We start from the raw sequence: 20,167 nt of genomic DNA, 5'->3' as shown, positions 1-20,167 counted from the left end.
TGCAGAGTGGAGCTTCAGAGTGCAGAGTGGAGCTGCAGAGTGGAGCTTCAGAGTGCAGAGTGGAGCTTCAGAGTGCAGAGTGGAGCTGCAGAGTGCAGAGTGGAGCTTCAGAGTGGAGCTTCAGAGTGCAGAGTGGAGCTTCAGAGTGGAGCTTCAGAGTGCAGAGTGGAGCTTCAGAGTGGAGCTTCAGAGTGCAGAGTGGAGCTTCAGAGTGGAGCTTCAGAGTGCAGAGTGGAGCTTCAGAGTGGAGCTTCAGAGTGCAGAGTGGAGCTTCAGAGTGGAGCTTCAGAGTGCAGGGTGGAGCTTCAGAGTGCAGAGTGGAGCTTCAGAGTGGAGCTTCAGAGTGGAGCTTCAGAGTGGAGCTTCAGAGTGGAGCTTCAGAGTGGAGCTTCAGAGTGGAGCTTCAGAGTGGAGCTTCAGAGTGGAGCTTCAGAGTGGAGCTTCAGAGTGGAGCTTCAGAGTGGAGCTTCAGAGTGCAGAGTGGAGCTTCAGAGTGGAGCTTCAGAGTGGAGCTTCAGAGTGGAGCTTCAGAGTGGAGCTTCAGAGTGGAGCTTCAGAGTGGAGCTTCAGAGTGGAGCTTCAGATTCAGAGTGGAGCTGCAGAGTGGAGCTGCAGAGTGGAGCTTCAGAGTGCAGAGTGGAGCTTCAGAGTGGAGCTTCAGAGTGCAGAGTGGAGCTTCAGAGTGGAGCTTCAGAGTGCAGAGTGGAGCTTCAGAGTGGAGCTTCAGAGTGGAGCTTCAGAGTGGAGAGTGGAGCTTCAGAGTGGAGCTTCAGAGTGGAGCTTCAGAGTGGAGAGTGGAGCTTCAGAGTGGAGCTTCAGAGTGGAGCTTCAGAGTGCAGAGTGGAGCTTCAGAGTGGAGCTTCAGAGTGCAGAGTGGAGCTTCAGAGTGGAGCTTCAGAGTGCAGAGTGGAGCTTCAGAGTGGAGCTTCAGAGTGCAGAGTGGAGCTTCAGAGTGGAGCTTCAGAGTGCAGAGTGGAGCTTCAGAGTGCAGAGTGGAGCTTCAGAGTGCAGAGTGGAGCTTCAGAGTGCAGAGTGGAGCTTCAGAGTGCAGCTTCAGAGTGCAGAGTGGAGCTTCAGAGTGGAGCTTCAGAGTGCAGAGTGGAGCTTCAGAGTGGAGCTTCAGAGTGCAGAGTGGAGCTTCAGAGTGGAGCTTCAGAGTGCAGAGTGGAGCTTCAGAGTGGAGCTTCAGAGTGCAGAGTGGAGCTTCAGAGTGCAGAGTGGAGCTTCAGAGTGCAGAGTGGAGCTTCAGAGTGGAGCTTCAGAGTGCAGAGTGGAGCTTCAGAGTGCAGAGTGGAGCTTCAGAGTGCAGAGTGGAGCTTCAGAGTGCAGAGTGGAGCTTCAGAGTGGAGCTTCAGAGTGGAGCTTCAGAGTGGAGCTTCAGAGTGGAGCTTCAGAGTGGAGCTTCAGAGTGGAGCTTCAGAGTGGAGCTTCAGAGTGGAGAGTGGAGCTGCAGATTCAGAGTGGAGCTGCAGATTCAGAGTGGAGCTGCCGATTGGCGCTTCAGAGTGGCGCTTCAGAGTGGCGCTTCAGAGTGGAGCTTCAGAGTGGAGCTTCAGAGTGCAGAGTGGAGCTTCAGAGTGGAGCTTCAGAGTGGAGCTTCAGAGTGGAGCTTCAGAGTGCAGAGTGGAGCTTCAGAGTGGAGCTTCAGAGTGCAGAGTGGAGCTTCAGAGTGGAGCTTCAGAGTGCAGAGTGGAGCTTCAGAGTGGAGCTTCAGAGTGCAGAGTGGAGCTTCAGAGTGGAGCTTCAGAGTGCAGAGTGGAGCTTCAGAGTGGAGCTTCAGAGTGCAGAGTGGAGTTTCAGAGTGCAGAGTGGAGCTTCAGAGTGCAGAGTGGAGCTTCAGAGTGGAGCTTCAGAGTGCAGAGTGGAGCTTCAGAGTGGAGCTTCAGAGTGGAGCTTCAGAGTGGAGCTTCAGAGTGGAGCTTCAGAGTGGAGCTTCAGAGTGGAGCTTCAGAGTGTCAAGAGCAATGCCAATAGCTCTAACTTTAACAAAGGCAAAACCATTGCATTGTAAATGCTTGTTTTTCTTAGTCTCAGCTACACTTCTACTATCCTCACAGAACTTCAGAAATAATCGCTTAACCTACAATTTATCTTCTTTTTTTTGTTTGTAGGAAAAGAAAAAAAGAGTAGACAACCCCAGTGCCTTTGGTGACCTGGGTATATACCTCAACTGTGGCATTACGTGCCCATAATCCAATCCGACACAGTCCAGGATGATGTCCCTGCAAAGCTTGGCACATGGATTAGCCCAAATGCTACTCCAAAGCAGGGAGGGGGGCTGTACAACCCGTAATCAATAAATCGCTGGCTTAGCTCTGCATGGACAATAGAACTCGCGGTCATAGGCGGAAGGTATAACAACCTCCGGCAAATGAATTCTCCTCGGACTGGAGTATGGCATGCATGTAGAGAGCCGTGTCTTCTCAGACACTGTGTAAGGAGATCTGGTTACAAACACTGAACTCAGGACACCCGGCAGCAGACAAGATGCCCAGGGGCCAAGGAACTAAAGGAATGAAGCGTGAGACATGGACCAAGGAGATCTAGAAGCAGGCATGACCCAATGAGACCTAGAAGCAGGCATGTCACAAGGTGACCTGGCAGCAGGCATGGACCAAGGAGATCTAGAAGCAGGCATGACCCAATGAGACCTAGAAGCAGGCATGTCACAAGGTGACCTGGCAGCAGGCATGGACCAAGGAGACCCAGAATCAGGCATGGCCCAAGAAGAACTGGCAGCAGGCATGGCCCAAGGAGAACTGGCAGCAGGCATGGCCCAAAGAGAACTGGTAGCAGGCATGGCCCAAGGAGAACTGGTAGCAGGCATGGCGCAAGGAGAACAGGAAGCAAGCAGGGTCCAAGGAGGCCTGGAGCAGGTATGGCCCAAGGAGACCTGGAAGCAGGCATGACCAAAAGATACCAGGAAGGAGGCCTGGGCCAAGGAGACCTGCCTGAGTACCCAGTAAACATGGCTTTCAGGAGCCCTAGCAGCAGACATAGCTTTCAGGAGACATAGCAGCAAATATGACACGCAGGATACCTGGAAGCATATATGATTTTCAGGAGACCTGGCGTCAGACATTAAGCTTAAGACACCTTGCAGCCAACACTAACCTTAGGGGACCTGTCAGCAGACATTGAACTTAGGAGAACTCTCAGTAGATGACATTGACCTCAGAAGAACTAGAAGCAGACATAGCGCTCAAGACACCAAGCAGCAGACACGTTGCTCAGGAGATAGGACAGCGGACAGAGCCCACATGGAAGACCTGGGAACAGACAATGCTCAGTAAGACATGCATGGTTTCCTTGGGGGTGAGAATACCAATGTATCAGGGCACCTAGCATCTAATTTATGGATGTCAAAATATTCGTGTGCCACTGGCTGAGAGAGCAAGTATTCATTCCCAGTCAGTATTCAAATCTAGATGTCCTCACTGTCTCAAACAATACTCCTGCCTTCCCATATACAAGTCAATCAATCAATTTCTAAAGCGCAAAGATACTCCATCAGGAAGACCCGGCGCTGACCAACGGCAACCACCCAACCCTAACCACAGTCTCTATCCATACCCATAAAGCCAATCTAAACTGCAAACTTCACACATTTTACCATCCCCCTGGCAGGAACGCTCAGTTTAAGGACCATTTAATGGAGATCACAACAACTAATTTGTCTCTTCATTCTAATGATATATTCTTTGGTGACTTTAATTTATAATGGGATGTCTTTAGTCATCCCATTATAAATTAAAGTCACCAAAGAATATATGACTAAAGACAATGTAATCAATATCCTTAAGGATTTCCCGGAAGACCCATCCTTCACACCAGCCTGCTCTCTACCTACTTATACAAAAGGTGCTACCTTAGATTGGATCATCTCCAGAGACAATGTTGGTAAAACTAGCTCAATTGATCAATGTGGTTGGTCGGACCACCACATCATAATCTTTCAAATAACGTTCATAAAAAAGAACAAAATCTCGCAACCACTCAAAAATAAACATTGGGTACGGGATACCAAAAATGTAAACAATGTAACTCTAATTGCAAGCTGTGAGAGGGAGCTTCACCCACCGGACAATATGGGTAATGTGAATGATCTCACTCATCACAATAACTCTACAATTAGTAACATCATTAGCTTCATTGCTCCTGTAAAAATGAAAACAATTCATGATCAAGATAAAACTCCATGGTTCAATGGGTCGCTAAACGATGAAAGGAGAACCCTCAGACTCGCTGAAAGGAAATTGAGGCATCACCCCATTTACATCTTCTAAGAAAGACCAGATCCGCTTACAACTAAAGCATTCTCAGATCAAAAAAAGATTTCTTTAGTACTGAACTTTACGATGCCAAAAACAGACCGCGTAAACTCTTTGAGTTGATAAAACATCAATAGAACAGGCTTGCTAAAACCTGAATCAGCTGGAGCCCAAATAAGCTGTGAGGAATTCTCCTTTTTCTCATCCAAAGCCAACATCCTGGAAATCGAACTCTTGCCAGCGGCTGATGCTCTCTCCTACTCGCATATTCTCCATCCTGAACCACTACAGCCTCCATTTCCAAAGTCAAATAACGAACAACAATGGTCTGATTTCAAGCAATCTGTCCACAAGGACATTGCTACAACCAAATTGTCCATTAATCCTAATAACCATTACAATGATCCCATCCAAATGCCTTCCGTTACGCCACCAGTGTATCATCCCCAGTTGGATCAACATAATCAATGCTTCCTTATCTCAAGGTTCCTTACCAGACTGCCTCCACTGGTCAAGTCCATCCCATCTTAAAAAAACAGACATGGAATCCTGCCGACCCTAATAATTTTAGGCCATTGACAAAAATTATTCTTTAAGCCAAAGCACTAGATGTATGTGTGCAACAACAGTTGAGCCAACATATCCAGAAATTAGATTTGCTTGATGGCGGTCAATCTAGGTTATGACCTGGTCACAATACCGAATCTGCAATTCTTCATATAGTGGACAACGCTCTATTGACGCTTGATCAAAACGAAACCTGCCTATTAGTTCTTCTTGACTTGTCTTCTGCATTTGACACTGTAAATCCTGATATTTTGCTAGCCACACTCAAAAACAGGATGGGGTTATCGGGTACAGTTCTTGACTGGTTTAAATACTTCTTGCAGAACAGAACCCAGATTTTTGGTTAACCATGATCTATCCGTACCTTCCTCTCTCTTGATTGGTGTTCCGCAAGGCTCTAGTTTATCCCCTTCACTGTTTAACCTTTATGTCGAACCTCTCACTGAAGCTCTCCAGCATACTTACACCTCCTACCACATGTATGTAGATGATAATCAGATTTATATGAAGATCTCCTCTCTGGAGGAGATCAAGCCAATGGTGATGCCTTAAAGCTGACTTTACATTGGCTAACCTGCAATCATGTTAAACTCAATTCGCAAAAAACAGAATTCCTTTTAATTTTGCTAAACCAAAAGCTCCGCCGATGTTAAGTAATGGGCGATCACTGCTCTAAACTGCTCTCCTGTCCTGGTTGACTCCCCCAAATCTCTTGGTATTACGCTTGATAAGAAATTAAACATGCAAACTCACATTAACTCGATGGCCAAAAGCGGCTGCTTTCAATTGAGTGATCTCGTGAAACTGAAATCATTCATTTCATCTACAGACCTCAAAATGGCAGATCAGTCCTTAGTCATCTCTAGGATTGAGTATGGTTGCACTACACTTTCAGGCTTACCCGAGATCGCCACTGCTCCCCTAAAAACGTATCTCAATGCTACAGCAAGAATCCTGACAGGATCAAAAAAATGTGATCACATCTCTCCTCATCTGAAGGCTTTGGACTGGCTACCATTGGATGCCAGAATTCAACTTAACTGGCTTGTAATACTCACAAAGCTCTCCACCACAAAACACTGATGTATCTTGCCCAAAAAAAAATCAAGATTTCAGAAGACGGCAGACCATCTCGGAGCACCAGGGATCTAGTTCTGAAACCACCCTTATCCCAGAAGAAAAAACCTATGACAGAGCCTTCTTAGGAGCTGCCCTTAAATCTGGAATTCGCTTCCTCCTCACAGCAGAAGAATGAGCTCTACTTCTGCCTTCAAGAAGGAAGCTAAGATCTTCCTTATGAGCAAATTCCTACCATAGCTGATGACTCAACTCAATCCTTTTCATCTCTTAACCAAGGTTACCAGCCAGTCCATTCCTGCCATTTTCCATTAGTTATCCCCCTGCTCTCTCCCTCTAGCTCTATAATAACAACTTTGTTCCTGACTTGGTGCATTACAGAAAGTCCTTACTTGCTGAGATTTATCACATATTGAACACTTATTTAACGGTTTGCTTATAAAGTCCTCAAAGTAATATTGTCACGTCCAAGTACATTGCATTGACCTGGTTATTACTATCTTCACTGTGTCCTCATGATTCATTTGTTGTTATCGCTCTTTTGTCGTAATTTTTCATTTACTACTATGTAATTGTTACGCAATCTGGTCATGTTCGCGCTACATAAAACTTTGAATAAATAAAATATATATATATAAATAAAATAAATCAATACTAAGTTTTAACAGACTTTCGGAAACAGACTTTCAGCTCTGATTTTACGATTCAATGCCGGGGCAGCAAGATAGGAGAAAGACCGGCCTCTCCACTCCTTGTGCCTAAATTTTCGGATCTCTTTGATCTCGGAAGAGCGAGGGGATCTGATTGGGTAGTAATGGATTCACCTGTTAGAATGATAACTAGGACCTGTGCTATAAAAAGCTCCATGGGCCAGGACTAGAGTTTCAAACAAAATCCTCTCCTAAATCAGTAGCCAATGAAGCTCTTTCAGGTAGGGAGAGATTGACGCTTGCATCGGAACCTTTAATAAAAGTCTCACTGCAGCATTCTGTACCAACTGTAACCTTTTCAGGAAGTAGGTGGGCAAACCAAAATAGAAGGTGTTAGCCGAGTGAAGGTGGGAGGTGATGAGGGCATGTATAACCGTTTCCTGCGCCTGTAGGGCAGGAGTAAAAATGTCTTCAAAGAACGTAAAAGAAACATATGTTCCAACTACAGCAGCAATCTAGCAGCTCATAGTCAGTTGCAGATCAAATTGAACTGGTTACGGACCCAGATGGTCAGGGAAGGGGAGGGAGTGCAGCGCACTCCGTCCAGCAGTCAATTCCCTAGTGAGGTGGTGGGGCAAACAGCAGAATCTCTGAAGGTTGCTAGCCCACATCAACTCAAAGACTGCTATCAGGCAATTCTTAAAAGTACTATGAGCCTCAGGTGTGTCCTTCTCCATTGATGGAAAAAGATGTGTGTCATCCGCACACGAGGCTAGCTGTATCCCAAAAGATTCTACTAAAAGATCCAGGAGAGCCATTTAAACATTGAGTAGAGTTGGACCCAACGATGAGCCCTGTGGAACTCTAAACGTCATCTCGTAGACATCCGAGGAATATGGGGCCATTCAGACTGCAGGGATTCTATAAAGGAACAAGTCCATATCAAGGTAAGCCCACCGGCTCCGATATCTTCCAGACACTGGAGGAGGATGGTGTGCGACAGTATCAAAGGCTGCTGATAGATCATGTAGGATCAGAGCAGCCTGTTTTCCCTGATCAGGCGTCAGTTTGACAGCATCTGTCACCTCCACCAGTGCCTTCTCAGTACTAGGACGTGGCCTAAAACCGGATTGTGAAGGATGCAGTAGATTACATTTCTCCAAATAGGCAGGTAATCGTGCATTAGTCAGTTTCTCCAGCACCTTTGCATTGAGCTCTTGTTGCAGTGTGGGCATGGACTAACTTCCCAGTATCAAGATTTCAGACACGTATTGTAAAGACAAACAAATGGTGACCAATCAAAAAGGCCGGTATTTAAATCTAGAACGTATGTCCCAGGAACATGAGCTGAATGGGTATGAACTGAGCTAGGAATCTCAAAAGCACAGAACCATCCTGTGAAGAGGGCTTCATAGAAGCATAGGGTCACTGCAAAAAAACTCAAGTGGAGTTGCTCTAGGCAGACCCTGGATCACAAGTAAAATCAGGCCTGCACAGGCAGGAGTGAACCTTTCCCCTCACCTGTCACCAATGACTTTGGGCTTCGTGTCTTCATCCCGAAGTAAACCTGTGGCCTGTAGGAGCCCCAGAATTTCCCGGGTGACACATCAGGGCTGCTGCTGTTAGTGTCGAGAATACGCGGTGAGCTGTGAAGTGTGGTGATGCGCCCAGCTAGCCACCACTGGAGGTAGAGGTGATAGGCGAAACTGGAGGCCCCCACCAAGCAGCAGATAGCAGCTAGTGACAGGCAGATAGTGGTTGGGTCCACACTGGATTTCTTGTCTTTCTTCTGGGGGCGGCCAGGCTTTTGTTCTGGGCTTCGGTGGTGGGATCCATTAATTACTTGCCGCCGCCTCTCTCGGGCCATTCTGCAACCTAGAAGAAAGGGGATGCAAAGTCAGAGCTGTGAAAACGGTCCTCCACAATCATCTTCCATTGCTTGAATCTGAACCACATCTGATGTGCAAAATAAATATCACGAGCTGGACACAGTTCACTCATAGCTGTCTTACACAAACAGTAAAGGGGTCTAAACACTGTATGTAAGTTCGAGAAACGCCTCTGCCCAAGACTTGTGCCTTGACAAAATAAACAAAAATATTTGATGTCTAAGCCACTATAACCTCTACATACACAGGTTTGCTATGAAAAGGATTGAGCCACTGGTTGTGAGAACATATATTTCACTCATGTAAACAAAGCTGAAAGCTGGTTAGCTGGTGGATCACTGGACACAGGTCTATTTGCAAAGCAGATATCGTCCTATGGAAGTTTGTGTACTCTATTTGCTATTTATTTGAACACTTTTGGCATGACCTCTTCTCTCTGTTCTGTGCACTGTCACCATACATGCAACCTCTCAAAGGCTAAGATTTGTAGTTATAGCAACACTCGGAGAAAGTGTGACATGCTAAAGTAGTGGGGACGTGGAGCAGGTCCTCGACTGTGTGCAGTGCATGCACTGGTAGTCCTTCACTGTGCAGAGCGAATGCAACGGAGACCTGAGAAGGTCCTTCACTGTGCAGAGCGAATGCAACGGAGACCTGAGAAGGTCCTTCACTGTGCAGAGCGAATGCAACGGAGACCTGAGAAGGTCCTTCACTGTGCAGAGCGAATGCGCGGAGGATCTGGAGCAGGTCCTACACTATGCACACTGAATGCACAGGGGCTCTGGAGCGGGACCTTCACTGTGCACAGCGAATACAACAGAGACCTGAGAAGGTCCTTGTTAGAACCTGGGGTAGCCTGGCCTAGGGCAAGACATGCATTTCAGAGGCACAAGTGTGAAGGTTGCCAACCACCCAATAGTAAAACCACGCAATAACACACTGAAAAGATAACGCTACACCAAAATGTGGAAAAATAAGCACTGCTTTATAAAAATATAGCTCTACTCTTTGGTTTAGAAATGCAGTTTAGTATTTTACAGCTTGCTTTGCGAATAGTTGATATTACTTTCCAGATTACCAAATCAATACATTACTTGCATCAACAGTACAATTTCAATATATATTCAGCTTCAGTAGGATTCACAATTTCATTACTTTACAGTTCAATTAAGAGGGGGAAGCAGAACAGTTGCCCACTGAAGACTTCCTCTTTAACTTCCTCCACGAATACCCCTCTGCTTCATACACTTTACAGTAAAGAGGGTACAACTCCTGAGCAATTGACTAGAACAGGGAAGATCAATAACCTCAGTTACGCTGGGGACACCCAGGCAAGATCAAAACGAGGTAGGTTTCCCCCAGGTAGTCAATCCCAAAGATAGCACACTGAAGAATGGCTGGGATCACTCCTCCAACACCTTTCTATTAGGCTCTTCAGGTTCCTGTCGACCTAAAACCCTTGTTGATAAGCTGTGAGGGTTCTGGAAATCCCCTCTGGTATCAGAGACTCTATCTGACTGAAGAGGCTCCCTGTCCTCTGATTTCCCACACCCCCACTCTCCTTACTTTGTTGAGGGTCCCCTTGTCGCGCTGCACAGAAAGCTGGGAGTAGGGGGGGCACAAGGAGCAAAGGGAGGGCTTCTGTGGGACAGCTCGCCTTCCCCGCCGATTCCCTCCGTCCAGCCTCGTTCCCTTAACACAGCGCTGGGCGAGGGGCTCCTGAAGCAGAAAGATACGAGGGCGCTTCTCGCCTCCTCCGTTGACGAAAGGCTTCTCCGCCTCCCGCCGGGTCTTTACCACAGGGTCCGCCGGCCTCCCACTGAGCCTGCGCGTCTTCTAGACGCTTTCCGTTTTGTATCCCAGGCCGCCTGTAAACCGAGGCGACTCGCCTCAGAGACACGCACTCTTCTCTCGGCCACGCCTCCCGCAGGCCTCACCTCCTTGGATCCGCTTCCACAACCACGGAGCTAGGCAGCGCGGGCGCGAGGGACTAGTGTTCCCGCTTGGCGCCGCGCTGTCACCGCTCCTATGCCGCAGTCTCTCCCCTCACCTGGCTCCACAGGAAGCACTCTCCAGAGCGGAACGCTCACTCCCCCAGATCACCAAGGCTCGGCAGTCACTCGTCTCCCCCTCAGAGCTTCGAGGGAAACACAGGGCACAACACCGGGCTTGAAGCTGCTTCCTCCACAACGCTGGTAGGTGAAGCACTGCCAGAAGGAGATTAGGGAAGCCTCCCAGCAAGAGCGTCCCGACAGGGATCAATGGGGCCAAGGTTTAGAAGGGGCTTCCACCACAAGTAGATCGATCTCTTCAGCAGAAGAAGGTGGTTGGGAGGGATTGGTCAGGGGTAGAAGGGGGAACGTCTCCCTGTAGTGGCTGTCTGTCACAAGGACAAACTAACTGCTCCCAGTGCGTCCTCCTCCTTTCACCACTGCCTCACTCCTCCACTCTCTGGTCAACACAAAATGGCTTCTCAACCCCTGCCCTTTTATAGACAACCCCCACAGAGTCCAGTAGGGTCCAGAAGGTTCTGGAAGGCCTAAGGTTATCCTATGGGGCTGTCTAAGATGTGGCAGTTGGAAACAGTTAAGGCCCTCCATTTTGTGAATTACAGCAGTTTCCTGACAGAACAGGCCTCTGGGCCCGAGGTGAAAAACTATGAGGGACAAAAGAACACCTATCCCCTTGGCCAACACCTTTAAAAACTAGTGGACACAAAAATTATTAAGGGTATGAGGGGCAAAAAGGGGACAAAATAAATAATAAATTGGAGGGACTACGTCAAAAGCCAGACAGGTCTAACACGCGTCCCCCCCAGCTGAAAGTGGGGAGAACTACCCAACCCCTTGGGAGTCCTCATCACTAAGGCGGAAATACCTGGAGAGACCGTCTGCATTGGCGTGGTCCACTCCAGGCCGATGTTCCACCCGGAAGTCCATTCCCTGTAGGGAGATGGACCACCTCAACAGCTTGGGATTTTCCCCCTTCATTTGCATCAGCCAACGAAGGGGTCGGTGGTCAGTCTGAACCAGGAAGTGCGAGCCAAAGAGGTATGGCCGCAGCTTCTTCAGAGCCCACACCACCGCAAAAGCTTCCCTCTCAATTGCACTCCACTTCTGTTCCCGGGGAAGCAGTCTCCTGGATAAGAAGACTACAGGCTGATCCAGGCCTTCTTCATTTAGTTGCGATAACACCGCCCCAATGCCATGTTCTGATGCATCTGTTTGGACAATGAACTCCTTGGAGAAGTCTGGGGCCTTCAGGACCGGTGCCGCACACATCGCCTGCTTCAATTTCTCGAAAGCTTGCTGACAAGCTCCCGTCCAAACTACCCGTCGAGGTTGTTTCTTTGAGGTGAGCTCTGTGAGGGGCGCTACAATAGTGCCATACCCCTTCACAAAGCGACGGTAGTAGCCTGTGAAGCCCAGAAAAGCTCGGACCTCAGTCTGTGTCTTGGGGGGTTCCCAGGCCATGATTGCCTCAATCTTCGCCTGCAGGGGCTGCACAGTCCCCCTACCCACCAAGTGTCCAAGGTACACAACCGACCCCTGCCCAATCTGGCATTTGCTGGCCTTGATTGTCAATCCAGCTTGTTTCAGGGCCTGGAGAACTGCTTGCAAATGCTGCACATGGTCCTCCCAACTGCTACTGAAGACAGCAATGTCATCCAAGTAAGCAGCAGAGAAACTCTTCAATCCAGAGAGGACCTGGTTCACCAGCCGCTGAAATGTGGCAGGGGCGTTCTTGAGCCCAAAGGGCATCACACAGAACTGGAAGTGTCCCTCAGGCGTGGAGAAGGCTGACCTTTCCCTTGCTCCATCTGTCAAGGAGATCTGCCAGTACCCTGAAGTGAGGTCAAAGGTACTCAGATATTGGGCAGCTCCTAGCCGGTCAATTAATTCATCCGCCCTAGGGATCGGATGAGCATCAGTCTTTGTCACTGAATTCAGTCCTCGGTAATCCACACAGAACCTCAGTTCGGGTGTGGTGCCTGGTGGTGCGGCTTTTGGCACTAGCACCACCGGACTGGACCAAGGGCTGTTAGAAGGTTCAATAACTCCCAGCTGTAGCATCTTGGCAACCTCTCCATGGATGCTAGCCTTCACCTTGTCGGACAGCCGGTAGGTCTTCGACTTCACTGGTGGGCTGTCCCCTGTGTCCACGTCATGGGTACACAGGTGAGTCCTTCCCGGGACAAGGGAGAACAACGTAGAGTACTGCTCCAGGATCTGGCGGCAATCCTCTCGTTGCTCAGGAGTTAGAGTGGGAGAAAGAATCACTCCCTCCACCGACCCATCCTTCTCTTGAGACGAGAATAGATCTGGGAGAGGCTCGCTTTCCGCTTCCTCTTCCCCGTCAGTCACCATCATCAACATGACTTGGGGCATGTGACCAGCTGTTGTTGGTGGATCTAAAGGCCCTACAATGTCGATGCCCACCCTTTCAAAGGGGGTGCTAACGACTGGAAGTGGTTCCAGGGGAGCCTTCAGCTTCACCCCTGTTTTCCCACTGACCTGGCAGGATACACACGTCCAACAGTAAGTGTTGGACGCCACTTTCATTTGAGGCCAGTAAAAGTGGAGGACAAGCCGTGCAAAGGTCTTGTCCTGGCCTAAGTGTCCTGCCAGGGGTATCGCATGAGCCAATTCCAAAAGAAAGGCTCGGTATTGTTGCGGGACTACCAAGGCCCTTGATGAACCAGGCAAGGGTACCTTGGGTTCACTGTAGAGGAGTCCATCCTCCCAGTAAATATGGTAGTGTCCCGTAACATCACCTGCTGCTTGGGCTTCAGCCTGTCGCCTCAGTCCCTCAAGGGTGGGGCACTCCCTCTGCCCCTTACAGAATTCCTCTCTGGTAGGACCTCCCTCCACATGCCACTCGGCAGGGATGGGTAAATCCTCCAGAGAGTCTACTTCCCCCTCCACGGACTCCTGGTCCACCACCGCAGGTGGCCGATCTGTCTCATGGGGTGTGGAAGCCGGAGCAGGCTCTTCCTGTCTCCGGGTCTGTCCCTTTTTAGCAGCGGGTTGGGCCATTGTTCCAGGCTCCAACCCAGGCGAACTCCCTCTCCGGGCAGTCGCAGACCGTGTGCTTACACAGGCCCAGTCAGGTGTACCCAGCATCGCAGAATGCGTCCGGTATTCCACCTCTCTCCAAGTGTTGTGCTCCATGTCATTCCCCAACAGACAATCAACTGGCACGGCAGGGTTTACGGCAACTCGAAGTGAACCTGCAACCCCCTCCCACTCAAAGGGAACCTCAGCCACTGGATAGTGGCCCATTCTGCCGTCAGCCATCGCGGCAGGGTGGAGTACATTAGGAACAACCTGCTCTGGAGACACCAGTTGACTTCTCACCATAGTCATACTGGCTCCTGTATCTCTCAGAGCCTCCCCTCTCTGGCCATTGATGGTGACCCATTGCCCATACTTTGTAGTATTTGGGGGCACCTGGATCTTTGGAACCATCTCCCGCTCTCCCAGGGACCCTAAGGTGACACCCGCCCACTCACCCCCCTTATCTAAGGGCAACTCCTCCCCGAGCGCTACACTAGCTACTCCCGGTGACTTTCCTCCGGTGGGAGGGGGTGGTCTCTTTGGGCATCTGACATCTCACTTATAATGTCCAACACCACCACATTCAAAACAGTGGAGAACCCTTGGCTGCTGGCTTTGGCCAGGATTAGGGTTTCTGGGCGGGTTTGCCTTAGGGGTGAAACCTGCTCCCTTACCTTGGAGATTATTTTGGGGACCTTTGGAGAACTCCTTCTTTTTATCTCCCCCCTCCTTCTTCTGGGGGGCGCCCTGTCCGGCTTTTTGAGAATCCCCTCCAGTCCCCTTTGAGGACACCCGGGTACTCGCCCAAGTGTCCGCCTCCTCTGCAAGCTTCCGGGGATTGGTCAGCTTGCTGTCCACCAGGTGTTGGCGCAGCTCGGGAAAACATTTCTCGAGGAGGTGTTCTTTCAAAAATAGATTATACAGCCCCTCATAATCTTTCACCTCGCTGCCCTTGACCCAACCCTCCAAAGCTTTCTTGGCGTAGTCTAAGAAGTCTACCCAATTCTGGGTACTCAGCTTGTGACTTCCCCTGAATTTCTGTCTGTACCTTTCAGGGGTAAGTCCAAACTTCTTCACCAGTGCCACCTTCATTGTAGGGTAGTGGGTTTGCTCATCCTGCTCCAGAGCCAACAAGGTGTCTCTGCCAGCAGGTGGCATGTATTTATACAGCCCACCCCCCCCAGTGAGTTTCTAAGATCCCGTGAGCCCTTAAAGAAACCTCGTATGCGGCTAACCATTTGGCAATGTCATCGCCTGTGGTGTAACTGGCAATGACATCCTTGGGTAGATAGGGTCTGGGTTCCCTGGTATTCATCTTATTTTCGCTGCCACCATTATCTGGATTAGGAGACCTTCGTATTGAGGCTTGTAGGTCTAGCTCCTTTATGGTTCGTTCATGGGCTAAACTCCTGTCCTCCCTTTCCATATCCATCCTAGCTAATTCCAACTTCATTCTCCTCTCCTTCCTCCTATCTTCTAGCTCGGCGTCAGTTAAACCCCTCTCTGAGACGCTGCTGCCCGCCCTCGAAGGTGTCCTGGGACCTGTCAGCAGATTCCCCCTTCCAGCTTGGTTCAACATTGCAATCTCAAGGACAGTGTCCCCGTCACTCTCTTCGGTATCTGGTTCTTCCACTAAATGAGCTTCCACCCATGCCCTTATGCTTGTCAGCAACTCGCCTTTCTTGGCACCTTTGTTAAAGAATACCCCTTGTTGCTGACACCATTCTTTGAGTTGGGTCACAGTATAGGATTCTAGCTCTTTAAAATTCAATTCCATCTTTATTATGGAATAAAATAAACACTCAGGAGAGAACCAAGAAGTGTGACCTGAGGTTAACCTCCACCAACCACCAGAAATAAATTTGGAAAAAACAAAATTCAAATTAGGAGGGCCGCAAGGAGAAAACTCCTGGTGTAGGTCAGTGTATTGCGTTGAATTACTAATGAGTAGCTGCAACCAAGTCAGAATCCCACCGCTAGGCACCAATCTGTTAGAACCTGGGGTAGCCTGGCCTAGGGCAAGACATGCATTTCAGAGGCACAAGTGTGAAGGTTGCCAACCACCCAATAGTAAAACCACGCAATAACACACTGAAAAGATAACGCTACACCAAAATGTGGAAAAATAAGCACTGCTTTATAAAAATATAGCTCTACTCTTTGGTTTAGAAATGCAGTTTAGTATTTTACAGCTTGCTTTGCGAATAGTTGATATTACTTTCCAGATTACCAAATCAATACATTACTTGCATCAACAGTACAATTTCAATATATATTCAGCTTCAGTAGGATTCACAATTTCATTACTTTACAGTTCAATTAAGAGGGGGAAGCAGAACAGTTGCCCACTGAAGACTTCCTCTTTAACTTCCTCCACGAATACCCCTCTGCTTCATACACTTTACAGTAAAGAGGGTACAACTCCTGAGCAATTGACTAGAACAGGGAAGATCAATAACCTCAGTTACGCTGGGGACACCCAGGCAAGATCAAAACGAGGTAGGTTTCCCCCAGGTATTCAATCCCAAAGATAGCACACTGAAGAATGGCTGGGATCACTCCTCCAACACCTTTCTATTAGGCTCTTCAGGTTCCTGTCGACCTAAAACCCTTGTTGATAAGCTGTGAGGGTTCTGGAAATCCCCTCTTGTATCAGAGACTCTATCTGACAGAAGAGGCTCCCTGTCCTCTGATTTCCCACACCCCCACTCTCCTTACTTTGTTGAGGGTCCCCTTGTCGCGCTGCACAGGAAAGCTCGGAGTAGGGGGGGCACAAGGAGCAAAGGGAGACAGCTCGCCTTCCCCGCCGATTCCCTCCGTCCAGCCTCGTTCCCTTAACACAGCGCTGGGCGAGGGGCTCCTGAAGCAGAAAGATACGAGGGCGCTTCTCGCCTCCTCCGTTGACGAAAGGCTTCTCCGCCTCCCGCCAGGTCTTTACCACAGGGTCCGCCGGCCTCCCACTGAGCCTGCGCGTCTTCTAGACGCTTTCCGTTTTGTATCCCAGGCCGCCTGTAAACCGAGGCGACTCGCCTCAGAGACACGCACTCTTCTCTCGGCCACGCCTCCCGCAGGCCTCGCCTCCTTGGATCCGCTTCCACAACCACGGAGCTAGGCAGCGCGGGCGCGAGGGACTAGTTTTCCCGCTTGGCGCCGCGCTGTCACCGCTCCTATGCCGCAGTCTCTCCCCTCACCTGGCTCCACAGGAAGCTCTCTCCAGAGCGGAACGCTCACTCCTCCAGATCACCAAGGCTCGGCAGTCACTCGTCTCCCCCTCAGAGCTTCGAGGGAAACACAGGGCACAACACCGGGCTTGAAGCTGCTTCCTCCACAACGCTGGTAGGTGAAGCACTGCCAGAAGGAGATTAGGGAAGTCTCCCAGCAAGAGCGTCCCGACAGGGATCAATGGGGCCAAGGTTTAGAAGGGGCTTCCACCACAAGTAGATCGATCTCTTCAGCAGAAGAAGGTGGTTGGGAGGGATTGGTCAGGGGTAGAAGGGGGAACGTCTCCCTGTAGTGGCTGTCTGTCACAAGGACAAACTAACTGCTCCCAGTGCGTCCTCCTCCTTTCACCACTGCCTCACTCCTCCACTCTCTGGTCAACACAAAATGGCTTCTCAACCCCTGCCCTTTTATAGACAACCCCCACAGAGTCCAGTAGGGTCCAGAAGGTTCTGGAAGGCCTAAGGTTATCCTATGGGGCTGTCTAAGATGTGGCAGTTGGAAACAGTTAAGGCCCTCCATTTTGTGAATTACAGCAGTTTCCTGACAGAACAGGCCTCTGGGCCCGAGGTGAAAAACTATGAGGGACAAAAGAACACCTATCCCCTTGGCCAACACCTTTAAAAACTAGTGGACACAAAAATTATTAAGGGTATGAGGGGCAAAAAGGGGACAAAATAAATAATAAATTGGAGGGACTACGTCAAAAGCCAGACAGGTCTAACAGTCCTTCACTGTCCAACTCTGTGCACTGTGCAGAGCAAATGCACAGAGAGTATAGAGAAGGTCCTGCATTGTGCACCCTGAATGCACAGGGGCTCTGGAGCGGGTCCTTCATTGTACACGGCGAATGCAATGAATATGGAGCAGGTACTTCACTGTGCACAGCGAATGCAACGGAGACCTGAGAAGGTCCTTGTTAGACCTGTCAGCCCTAGGGTTGTTTTTCCCTATTTTTTCGCCCTTGCCTCATTTTTTTCCACCCTCTTTTTTGTTGGCCTTAGGTCTCTGGGCGCCTTCCCATTGCTAACCAATGCTAAGGTGCAGGTGCTCTCTACTTCCAACATGGCTGCCACAGGCCCCTGCTACTGCGGAGTGTTTTTTTTTTGTACCACCCTAGTTGCCAGGAGCTGGCTGGGACCCTAAACATTGTTGCAACACCAGCCTGCCTTGCCTGCCCATAGCTAGAATAGGGAAGCTCCTGGAACCTTCCAGAACAGGGGAGGGGTCTGCTTTTGCCGCCTTAGAGCGTTGTCACCTGACCTGGGCATATATAAAGAAAGGAGGGAAAGTTTTTAGTCAGTTGGGGCATCACTGACCTGGGGGAACCTACGCAGGAGACTTAGGCGGTAGGGCCTAGTCAGGAACCTATACCACTGGGGGTGACAGGGTTTAGGCGCTGCCCACCAAGCTGTGTGAGGAACACTGAACTAGCCCACTGAGCTGAACTAGCCCACTGAGCTGGCCCGGCGGGAGGGGAACCCAGGGACCACCTGAAGTGACCTACTGAGACCACCAACTCAACCCCCCCCTTTTCAGCAACTGCCTACCAAGGGCGCAGGAACCACCAAGCGCCAAGAAGAAACCCACCTGCGCTAACCAGGACTACTGGGGATCAACCAGGTACCGGGCTGTGCCACTTCTGCGCCCCTCTGTCTTCACCTGGGCCCCTGTGCTGTCCTGCCTAACCCCTTTTGCTGTCCTGCCTGGCCTGAACGGCCTGGACTGCTAAACTGCCTGTCCTACCTACTCAGCGCTCTCCTACTGTGCCCCTGAGTAGCGCTGTAGACTGCCGACCTGCTGACTGTCAAGCGCTGTAATCTGCACTCTGTCGCCCGCTTAAGCGCTACTGCCAATAGAGCGCTGTGATCCCCGAGGCGCTATAAGCGCCGGCACCATTCTACGCTCCAAGCACTATGACCCTCTAAGTGCTGGGACACGTGGCGCTGCCCCCCACTCACCGCTGCAGCCCGGGTCTCCAGAGGCCTGCATCGTCCAAGCGCCAGACCGGGGAAGCGCGGTTGTGGGCCTGCACTGTGCACCCTGAATGCACAGGGGCTCTGGAGCGGGTCCTTCATTGTACACGGCGAATGCAATGAATATGGAGAGGTACTTCACTGTGCACAGCGAATGCAACGGAGACCTGAGAAGGTCCTTGTTAGACCTGTCAGCCCTAGGGTTGTCTTTCCCTATTTTTTCGCCCTTGCATCATTTTTTTCCACCCTCTTTTTTGTTGGCCTTAGGTCTCTGGGCGCCTTCCCATTGCTAACCAATGCTAAGGTGCAGGTGCTCTCTACTTCCAACATGGCTGCCACAGGCCCCTGCTACTGCGGAGTGTTTTTTTTTTGTACCACCCTAGTTGCCAGGAGCTGGCTGGGACCCTAAACATTGTTGCAACACCAGCCTGCCTTGCCTGCCCATAGCTAGAATAGGGAAGCTCCTGGAACCTTCCAGAACAGGGGAGGGGTCTGCTTTTGCCGCCTTAGAGCGTTGTCACCTGACCTGGGCATATATAAAGAAAGGAGGGAAAGTTTTTAGTCAGCTGGGGCATCACTGACCTGGGGGAACCTACGCAGGAGACTTAGGCGGTAGGGCCTAGTCAGGAACCTATACCACTGGGGGTGACAGGGTTTAGGCGCTGCCCACCAAGCTGTGTGAGGAACACTGAACTAGCCCACTGAGCTGGCCCGGCGGGAGGGGAACCCAGGGACCACCTGAAGTGACCTACTGAGACCACCAACTCAACCCCCCCCCTTTTCAGCAACTGCCTACCAAGGGCGCAGGAACCACCAAGCGCCAAGAAGAAACCCACCTGCGCTAACCAGGACTACTGGGGATCAACCAGGTACCGGGCTGTGCCACTTCTGCGCCCCTCTGTCTTCACCTGGGCCCCTGTGCTGTCCTGCCTGGCCTGAACGGCCTGGACTGCTAAACTGCCTGTCCTACCTACTCAGCGCTCTCCTACTGTGCCTCTGAGTAGCGCTGTAGACTGCCGACCTGCTGACTGTCAAGCGCTGTAATCTGCACTCTGCCGCCCGCTTAAGCGCTACTGCCAATAGAGCGCTGTGATCCCCGAGGCGCTATAAGCGCCGGCACCATTCTACGCTCCAAGCACTATGACCCTCTAAGTGCTGGGACACGTGGCGCTGCCCCCCCCCACTCACCGCTGCAGCCCGGGTCTCCAGAGGCCTGCATCGTCCAAGCACCAGACCGGGGAAGCGCGGTTGTGGGCCTTCACTCACCGCCGTGGCCCCAGCGCCGCTTGTGCAAGGCCTCCGCGGCCATTGGCACCCCCCCGGCGGCCCTCGGAGTCAGGAGAGGGCCGCCGCTACTCCAGAGCGGGCCGCGCTAGGCCCTTCGAAGCCGACAACCAGCCCCACGTGACGGGGCGCAGGTAGCTTCACCGGCCACGCCCCGTCTAACGCCGCGCAGCTACT

General features: G+C 50.6%; 1 protein-coding gene across 1 annotated transcript in view; it reads right to left on the bottom strand.

The window, feature by feature from the left end:
* MOGS (mannosyl-oligosaccharide glucosidase) overlaps positions 1–20,167 on the bottom strand; it is a 61,939-nt gene that overhangs the window by 36,743 nt on the left and 5,029 nt on the right. Inside the window, exon 2 of the mRNA XM_078678793.1 lies at positions 8,087–8,440. Within this exon, the coding sequence (XP_078534919.1) occupies positions 8,087–8,432 (346 nt within the window). The 5' untranslated portion in view covers positions 8,433–8,440. The remainder of the gene's footprint in view (positions 1–8,086; positions 8,441–20,167) is intronic.

The sequence above is a fragment of the Lissotriton helveticus genome, chromosome 2_2 (assembly GCF_964261635.1).
Source record: "Lissotriton helveticus chromosome 2_2, aLisHel1.1, whole genome shotgun sequence".
NCBI lineage: Eukaryota > Metazoa > Chordata > Amphibia > Caudata > Salamandridae > Lissotriton > Lissotriton helveticus.
Note: the sequence above shows the minus strand (reverse complement) of the source record. Positions and strands in the feature narration are given on the sequence as shown.